Source organism: Branchiostoma floridae, chromosome 6 (genome assembly GCF_000003815.2).
Source record: "Branchiostoma floridae strain S238N-H82 chromosome 6, Bfl_VNyyK, whole genome shotgun sequence".
Taxonomy (NCBI): domain Eukaryota; kingdom Metazoa; phylum Chordata; class Leptocardii; order Amphioxiformes; family Branchiostomatidae; genus Branchiostoma; species Branchiostoma floridae.
This window is the reverse complement of record NC_049984.1, coordinates 13,390,846-13,401,142: the sequence shown is the minus strand read 5'-3', so window position 1 is coordinate 13,401,142 and position 10,297 is coordinate 13,390,846. Positions and strand designations below refer to the sequence as shown.

Below are 10,297 nucleotides of genomic sequence, written 5' to 3'. Positions count from 1 at the left end.
TAAGTAGTGTTTCGTCGGCCCCTGCCCACATCAGGGCACCAGTTTTATTACGAGTTTTGGGCAGATTTAGGTTCATTAAGCCTTAGACCTTCAGAAATCAAGCGGGTCTTCTTGCAATATCTTTGATTTCCGTGGCTGTATTGATATTTGTACGAAAAATACCAAAAAATTGTCAAAAAATTCTGTTTTTGGCCCAAAATCGAGCCTTACCTAGGTATAGCGGCACGATCCCCTGGCATATTAGATATCACAGAGATATAATCTATTACTCCAGAAAATATGACTCAGTTAGACAATCATTTCATAGTGGGCACAGACCCATTTTAATAGCATCCCTATTTTTTACCAAAAAATGGTTTTTTAAACCCAAAATATTGAGGATGCACAATTTTCTTGTCATCATATTTTGAATATGGGTGAATTACGTTAACTGGCCAAAAATTGTTGAAAACAGATGGTTACATCAAAAGTTATGGCCATATAACTGCTCGACTGAGAATCTACAGGTGTCACAGGCCTTAAACTGCTGCAGGTGTAGCTATAGGAAGAACTATATTCGTCTTACCATGCATCCTCGATGTACGACGTGGCCCAAGAAGACAGAAGTTCTGTATTATATATAAACAAAGGATCGATGGAAGCGCGTCATCTATCCAGAATGTCGTCCGTTGCACGTGTAAATTAATGCACATCTTCGTTGACCTAATGTGTCTTATGACGGAGTCGAAGCGCTCCAGCCGGTATCAGCACGTGCATCTGAGCTGGTTTACCGCTTCTGGAATCTTTCACAAGAGCCAGTGCAGACCCCATTCAGAACTAAGGAAGCTGTCGGGGCGATAATTCTTAAGTACATCGATTCCCATCTCCTTAAGTTACTGCCGTTAATCACCCCGAGCTCCTGTCAGCTTTGGACGTCACGGTTCTAGACTAATCTAAGCACCAGACTCAACTTGGGGTCACGGGTTGCTATGTCGATACTATGTACATGAAGTTCTGACGTACAGAAGCAAACCATACATCCGTCGTCTTCATGTCTTTATCGATCTTTGGTGTACTGCAGTCTATATACGAGTTGACCTTGCCCGACTGAGAGATAGTGAGTCGATTGTAGTGCGGCAGTTGACGGAGCATATTTCTGCAGTGATACACTAGGCCGCTTCAGAGTGCTAGTACTGGTAAACTGTGACTAACGATAGACCTGCTACCACTAAAACACGATTGGAGATCGTACAGAACACGATTGGAGGTTGTACTCAGAAGTTCAGATGGGGATTGAAAGCCGGCGGGCCACACGTTAAGTAGCTCATGGCATCAAACGTCTGTACGTAAAAGAACCCAACACACTTATCGAGAAGAGAAGGGATGACCCGCCGGTGCGCTTGGCTAGAATACACGAGCCCTAGCGAAGCCGCATTGCCCTAATTCCTGACGAAAAAAAAAGCGTCATGCTTTGTCCTCAGTGCCAGGTCGGCCATTTTACCTTTACCGTCGTCGAGTCCAATTAACCCCGAAGTACCGTAATGGGGGAAAGGTTTGCGGGGACTTAATTTTGCTATAGTGGGGAGAAAATGAAGTGTTCGAGGCGGTGTGTTAAGTTCGCGGATAAAAATGCCATGTACGCGGTGGATTTAAGTTCACGGTGGAGAGGTCACCGTAAAAAACGTGAACGTAAAACCAATCCTAGCATTTCCTTTTACACTTTTTACAGTACTCTTCAATCAGAGGTTGAGTCGCGAAGATATATAGTAGTACTAGTAGTAGTCGAGACTCGAGACATTTACAGGCGCGCTCCTCTTACGAGGAATACTGTAAATTTCCCGACTACTACAACTATATTTCCGCGACTCAACCTCTGCTTAGAGAGCATTTTACAGTACATCACTACGGTCTGGGTATATGAAAAGGGCCTAGAGGATGTTCCCATCTGGACGACACACTCGTCATTGGCACCATCTGGCTCCGGTCACGAGAAGAGTGGGCATGTCTGTGGTGCGGGCTCCCGTGACGTCATGGACAAAGTGTGACGCACACCACTGCTTGATGGAATGTTTTCAATACAATCGTGACACGGATTCCTGCCTCCAAACCGCGAAGGCTCTACTATACAGGAAAGTGTAGTAGGATAACTACTTTACTAGCAATGAAGGGGATAACTGCTTCACTAGCAATGACTTGGCTGCTGCACTAACAATGACTTGGCACCTGTCGTATGTGCACTTTACAGTGTAGTCTACGGCAGAGAAGATACTGTTAAAGGGGAAATGTTGGCGGGGACTTAGTTTTGCGGCATGGAGAAAATGGAGTGCTCGCAGTGGTTTTAGGTTCGCGGTTGAAACAAGCGGGTAGGCGGACAGTTTGTGGTGTTTGTAGATTCTCGGTGAAGAGGTCACAGTGAAAACCGCCAGCATAAAACCACCGCGAATATTTCCCCCTTTACAGTATGTTGCTTTGGAGCCAACCGGGCCCAAATTGACTATCACAAATCAATTAAAACAAGTTATTATTATTGGAACAACAACCTTTAGCCTCTTAACTTGCTAAGCCCTGTATTCTCAGTGAAGTAGTTTGTCTGCGAGGTCGAGCACGGCGAGGGTACCCGTTATCAAATACTTTATTTTCTTGCGGTGTTGCGGTGTTCACAGGTCAACAAATGATGAAACAATCAACTGAATGTATCAAACGAAGAGCTAGGAAAGCCTCTTTCAAAACAGAGGATCAGCATGGGACTGAAAGTTTCAGTTACTGAGTTGCCTGCTGACTGATGAGTTGGCTTCTCCTCGTATACAAAATTATTACCTCGATCTTATTACCCCCTTAGGAGTTTTTTTTCAAGTGTAGAGGAATAACTGGCCGACACCCCTTCCTGAAAGAAGTGTGGTATAGTCTAAAGACAACTGGTCTGCCCGACGAGGTCAATGACCTCAACTTGCCGGGGCACCTGGGCGACTTCGGACTGACGAGCATCAACTGTTGTGGTGCAGGATAAGGCTATGGTGATGGCTATGGTATGGTGGTTCCCCGAGCTGGAGATATACAATGTCCAGGCAGCGAAAAACAAGAGAGGCTAGATTAATGCGCAGTGCAGAAGAGAGTCGTATCCACAGAAAAGAACTTTGCGATGTAAACAAGTTACCAGAGTCAGCTTACAGATGTGACTTTATATGCGGCAGAGAGTAGGATAGTTTATCCATAGCCGACGCTGTAGGGCTGATGTTAACTATGATTTTCCCATAGCCAATATTGACCGACACACGCCATATCCCCAAACAAACCAAATATTTCACGGGGATGTGAGACATTCGATTTCTTTTGAACTTTTCCCAGGGAGTGTTTTGATCTTTGCTCCCGAACAACAGAGGACATACGTACTTTGTTGGGTGTTTATCTGTTGAGACCAACTGATAGCAGTGCAACAAAATAACCACCGACCTGTAACACTTCGAAGTACACCCAACCCGTTACGGTTACCACTTTAACGTACGACCAGATGGACTCCTGAAACTGACAACACGACAAGAAATATAACCCACCCAGCCTTCCGAGTTCACAGTAGGGATTAACCCCAATATACATACATGGAGGGGGTATAAACATTGATGACAATTTGACGAGGGCAGGGGACAACAGACATATGGAAACCGGTGCAGTATAGGATTCAACAGTCCAAGGGTATAGCACTATATAAGAAGTAGCTCTATGAAAAAAGCAAATGTTTCAAATCCCCAAAGAAGAAAAAAATTCATGTTTTTTGTGAAATCAGAAAAGTAATGAGCGGGCGGATGTTATCCATAAAATTTACTTTACAAAGTTAATGTTTTACTTCTAAAGGTGGTTTACCGGACAAACAAATGATGATGTATGTGAATTTACTAGTATTAGAATACCACTGATACATATGTAACGATTATGCGAGTGCTGGAATTGCGCATGTCCCACGTGACGCCGATCTGTCAGTCAATGAAAGTTTGGACACGCAACGTTATAACGTTATACCAGCTATCGAGGCTGCCAAAGTTGCGGTCCCTTCTGGACAGAACTAAGTGAAAGAAGCATCGGTTTATCGACAGGTTCTGGAGCAAATGTTTATGTGCAAAGGAAGGAGAACGGTGCCATATTCCTGTTAGGTCGTGCGATCGTCGTGCGATCGCTAACACCTCAGGCATTTTGAAGGACAAAAATGTACGTTTTCTGCAAAGTTCACCTGTCTTGGTACACAAAATGCTGTTTTGGATCCATGTCAGTGGTTGGCCATGGCCTGCTTGAAAAGCCTTCGACATAAAAATCGTACGACGATCGCACGACCTATATGTTCGCAATGTCAGAATTCAGAAAAATGCATTCTTGGCCTTTCTAATGCGATGTATCCTAATCCACAAGAAAGTTTTTTGTGGTTGCAGATGCCAACTTGTTGCTGGTTGGCCCCATATCGCTTTTTTTTCGTTTTGCCCCGTGAAAGTAAAGACTTTGAAAACAATGCTTGCAAAGCGTCGAAAATCTCAATTAATATTGATTAAGACTGCTCCATTGACTCGTGCATTTTGTAGTACTTCATGTTCACTTGAGCAATACTTTATGTTCACGTGATCTGCACGGAAATTTCACATATCAATCAAAAGGGTGTCATAATAATGCTATAGTGGTGTCTCAATCGAACCGAAAGTGATACACTGTGTTGTATTTCAGTGAACCTACCAACAGGTCACTCTGACCGCATCGTCTCTATGCGCCGCTGCCTTTATCTCATTTATGCTACATCTATACCCACCCGAAAAAAGCACACATTTCAATGAAATGCACCAGAAGTTGAGAAAATTTGTCGTCCTCGAATAGAATGATGTAAATATAGAATACAACACGGTGTATCCGGTACCAGCCCGACCCGCGGGAGGGCTGGGACCGAGGGTGATGCGGAATACACCGCGTTGTATTTTATTTAAGTCATACCCACCTGAGAAAACCCATGTTTTGATGCGAAATGAGCCAGAAGTTGAACAAATTTGGTGCCCTCGAAGAAAAAGTGTTACAACAGCAATGTTCCAACGTCCGAATCAGGTATTAGAATTGCCATCTGTGCCGCACTCGGCCCGCTCGAAATAGTTCGATTTACTCGAAGGAAGCTTGTGTGATACAAACTTCGAGCCTGTGTGATACGGAAGTTATGGTCCGGTCCGGAACACCCGTATCGAAGGTTTTCGCGTCACGGGTATGACATAACATCAATTCCAACTTCCAAATCCGGTATTCGCATGATTTTCGACCGACGGGCGCACTTGAAGTCTGCACAAGACAACTTCTACCGTGGGCCCCGGGGACACTGTAAGTGATATGGACCGTCCGGAACACCTGCATGGACCGGTATTCCGGCCCAAGTATGACATGAAGATTTGCTATCACTGAGTGAATTACAGGAATACATCAGGAGGATCTACTGCAATCTAACATTTCTTTTATACATTGTAACCAAAATATACACGCTGCAGTATACTTAGTTCAAACGCGTCATCAGTGCAGACGCATTTAAGTAACTGTTACTTGAGGAGCTATGTACATATTTTTCTCTTTCGCACTGTAAATACGTTCCGTGTTATTACGTCGGGGAGAGCCACGTGAGGAACTTCGGCAGTTAAATCACTCATAAGACGTCACGACCCGCCCTCTCCAAGTCTGTTTCGGGAGGTTACTTTGCTCGCGGTTTTCTCTGATTGACTGTCAGGAAACCGCGAGTTGTCCCAGGTACCTCATCTGCACGGGCCGTGAGAGGATTAGCGTGGCACTGACGTCTTTCATCCCTGAAGACCGGAAAAATAAACAGCTTTCTATCTCAGGCCACGGGCACTGACAAATGAAAATTAACATATACTTCTGGTCGTGTCGGAATGGTGCTACCGCATTTAGCATGGATTGGGAAACGTTATGCTTGTTGGTGCAGCGATCTGTCTTTACAAAAAACGCTTTCACAGTCACCCTCCGTTATCATGAAGCAAGACTATACAGGAAACTACGTTAAGCAATTTGCATAAACCGAAAGTCCAGTCATAACGTTAGCGTTAGATAGCAAATTGGTTGGCTTTTGCTACGAACTACAGACTCATTTATATACGTCAAACCTTTTTTGTAAGATTCTTACGTGGGAAATAGTTCAGACGATTAGAACGATTCATCCAATTGCTACCGGTGTGAACATGTGGGGTAGAAAACTTTGTTACCTAAGTGAATAACTCATTGACGCATCGACTTCTTCCGTTTACCGGTGGTTTCTATTGACTCAGTGAGCATCGCTTGTCATTATTTGACAATCTGGGAAAGAACAAAAAGTTGGGGAACGGTGTTCGTTGGGAAGCAACACGCACGTTTGTGTCTTGTGTTGTTATCATATGTCAAAGATTTAGTTTGACTCGTACTTTGAGAATAGAGTGTTTCAGACACTTCTTCCCGGACTCCTCACGTTGTCCAACTCGAGTTCCATAAATAGCCGAAGGCACTGACGTCAGAGGGTCACGTGACGCCCAGCCCAACTGTACTCGGATGTACAGCGGAGAGAAAACCAGACGATAAGGCCATCTGTGACCGTCTTTCCTGCTTGTTTGGGACATCGAACGGACTGTTGTCTCGAGAAAATAGTGGACAGAAGTATGACAGTGGTTTTCCTTAGAGAGGTTTGCGAGTGAGCGGCGAAGGGGTCGCGCATTCGACTCCGGTTGGTCGGAGGTGGGTGCTGCCCGTGCAATAACAACACACGCAAAATGGCGAACGCTTCAGAACCGGGAAACACGACTAGCAACAGTGGCGGCCCGAAGACGGGTTTTACCGTCGCTGCTGGAACGAGATACGCCTTACTCCACGAGGGAGACGTCCAGATTTGCTGGCTACACCATACGCGGACACTGGTCAGCAAGATTTTAAGCTCCAAGTACTTACGGAGATGGGAACAGCATCATGTCATACTGGACCAAGGCGAGATCCGGTCGGCCTCGGTAAGTACCAAACCGTCGCTTCTCTCTGTCGGTTTTTCAGAAACAATGTTTCTTTCCTTCCTACCATACTTACCACTACACCATGTACATGCCATCTCTTCCTCATCAAGCCCCAAACCGGTGTCTTACTTTCTTAGGGAATGGATTTTTTCTTCTGGTATGGTGACGGATGTTGGATAAATATGTGTAGGAGATGGAAGATGGTTGAGGAGGAAGGTTGGGTGAAAGATGCAGAGTAGCACAAGCGGCATTTTGGAGGAGACTACAACACTAAACATGCGGAGGGGGGGAAACCCACTACACTCTTTTATAATTTTAGTCTTTTCCAAAGGTTGGCTTCAGTAACAAAAGCTAGAATTTAATCAAACAATGTGATGTTCATAATGAAACCTTAGGATGTTCATGTTGGAAGGAAACATGTCCCTGCTGTGGGCATTGCTTTAGGTGAAGCACTCAGATGTGTAATCACTACCCCAACCTCTCACAGCAGCGTTTGCCAGTCGTAATTGTCATAGGGTGGCGAAGTCCAATGTACCGAAACCACAGCGTTTCTCATAAAACAGCCGTTAACATGCACTCGCTGGAAATTTTCATTACAAATCATGTTTGCTGTTGCCAATTAAAAGTATATTAGGGATTCCCATGGATGATAATGGGGGAAAATAATGTGAAAGCTTGTTCAGAGCTTTTTTTTTTCAGGAAAGGTTTAAGGTATAATCTGGAAGTCAGCAGAATATTTGGTGCTAGTTATTGAGGTTATTGTTTGCGTGAAGTGATTTTAATGATGTATCAATGCTGCAGTTAGGGTACAACTAACATGAAAGAAAAGATATTCAGTGAATGTCGACCATTTCATGCAGTATTAATATTGGGCATGACAAGTCAAGTAGTGCTTTATTTTATAGTGACCATGGACAGCTTTAGATATCCCAAACAGTGGAAGGATTTTTTAGTATTCCTTAACATTTTGGAAGTTGTAGTAAGAATTAATTGAATCTGCAAGCACCAGAAGCCTTTATGTGCTCGTGAAAAATGCATGGTGCTTAATTTGGGGAAAGGGCCTCATAATTGTATTCTGCTCTTTTGTGTAAATGGATTATGTACATCCAAGAGTTACTCTGTATTTGTGTTAATCAGCATGTTTTTGGTAAGAATGCAGCAGTACGATGACAAGATAGTTGAGCCTTGCTATTTTTGTAAAGCCTTGTACATGTGGTTGTTTACAAAACAGATATCGGGAAGACTGCGATATCAATGGCCAAGTTAAGCTTTTTATCAGTCGACCTTCTACAAGCCTTGCTATTCTTGTAAACTTAGCATGTGGGTGCTTTTGTCTGGCATATGTTTGGGGTAGACGCATATGTCTCTGGTTATATTCTCAATCAATCCTAGCCACATGCAATTTTAACTTTGATCTGTTACATCTATACTATTGGATTCAAAGCTGTACAGGCTTGTTTTTCAGCTAACTTGGAATAGATACAAACCGAATAGGGTTTATATTATATTAAATCTTATAAGAATAACTATATAACGTAAGCATATATACAAGAAGCCTCAAGAAGTTTCCACTAGTGGCCAGCTTGTATTGTTACATGCCTGATCTCCTCTTTCAGTACAGTATGCCTTGCTACCTTGCCCTTTAAAGTTTAAATGAATTGGGGCTGTGTCATGTTACACATTTGTAGTCACATGACTATGAACAAATCAAGTGTCTGGTAGTGTTTTCAGCTGTGTTATTGCACCTACATATTAAGATCCTTTTGATGGATTTTAAATATATTATAAATCTACATGACGTGAATTTTGGTATGTGGGTAATTGTTGAGGTCCCAAAGGAACTGACGATTTTGGCCCCCTAGCACTATTTTCAGGTACTGCAGGCCAACATCCTCATTTCTAAAAGTAAAGTGCTATTAGCTATCTAGTCCATAGATGCTCTTGATATGAATGATCCCACTTTGAAGCATTTAATATTCTTTAGAGGAAAACATATTACACTTTGTATGGCCATGTTCAATGGTAGTTTGTTTTCAACCTCCCAAGAAAGGCATTGGATTCATATGAATTTTTCAATCATCCCTACAAAAATCAGCCTTACCTTTTTTACATGCTAAATCTAAGTCTTTTGACTCTCTCCCTACTTTTTGTTATATAAGAAGGCAGGGATGGGAATATAGGGTGCCCCAAATCAGAGGTGTACTGTACTATACACCTATATTTTACATTGGGCACACAAGTGCACTTAGATATTTGTTCAAGGTTATGTAATTCTGTACAGTATAGCTAGTACATACCATATTCTTGACATTCAAGTGTCAGAAATAATGATGAAACCTTTCTTTACATGCAGTTGGTTTTGTTTACAATGATTGTATGTTGGCAATAGAATTTCAGTTTCTAGCTCTGAAGGGAGGCATGCAGTAAGGTTTGTAATCAACTTTTCCTGACATTCTACTTAATTTCATGTTCTGCACAAATTATTTTCTTAAAAGTTAGATGTTAAGGTCAGGTGCACCAGTGCACATATTCCCAAATATGAATTTTGAGCCCTGGGTTTTATATAAGGGAATTTGTACCTGCAAACATACATCTTTGTAAGTATGATAGACTAGCTGACTGAGTCCCTAGCCACAACTGCATGTCCTGACGATCAGTGCTATTCTAAAACAGCACACCCATATGTAGGTTCTGTATTATTCGTGTACTCAGAAGGAACCTATGAATGAAGGAATGAAGTGATGAAATGCTGCAAATGCCTTTTGTGTTAGCCGTGACCAGTATGTGTCCTAACCCATATGCCCATGGCATTAGCAGTATTTCAAGTATGATTCCTTTTATGTTACATTGTAGATATAAGGTGGGAAAGAAAGTTGATATTTGTCTCTTTATGGTACTGTTACTAGTGTAATCTATCAGGAATTACTCCAATGAAATTCCTCCAGCTGTCCTCAGGAGTGGCAATGCGTATTTCAGTGTGTCCAAAAGTTGTGTTGTTCTCTAGTTCATGTTATGTTAGAGACTTCCTGTTTGTAGTATTTTTATCATCTCAAGTTACTGTCCATATTCAGGTTTACTATACAAGTTTTCAATTAAGTGACAACTCACTTTTTTTCTGAGATTACGGGCATATATGGAAAAAAAAAATATTTGTGGAAAAGTGGTCAGGTTCGATAAGATTAGTCTAGATCATTGTTTCTGGCTTATGTTATGTAAGTCACACATGGACAAAAAAGGAGTTGAAAGTATATGTAACACAGTGAATATAGATATTTGGTAAATAAAACATAAGATATTCGGGCAAAACACTAGGCAACGTCGGA

The 10,297-nt window shown here is 42.4% G+C and overlaps 1 protein-coding gene across 3 annotated transcripts in view; it reads left to right on the top strand.

Annotated features, from left to right (window-relative positions):
• The first annotated feature begins 6,484 nt into the window (after positions 1-6,484).
• Positions 6,485-10,297, top strand: part of LOC118418688 (C-Maf-inducing protein-like) — a 36,120-nt gene continuing 32,307 nt past the window's right edge. For 2 of the 3 annotated variants that reach the window (XM_035824684.1, XM_035824686.1), the window contains exon 1: positions 6,485-6,974. In XM_035824684.1, coding sequence (XP_035680577.1) covers positions 6,744-6,974 — 231 coding nt within the window. In that variant the 5' untranslated portion in view covers positions 6,485-6,743. The remainder of the gene's footprint in view (positions 6,975-10,297) is intronic. The other variant, XM_035824685.1, reaches the window with a different exon arrangement.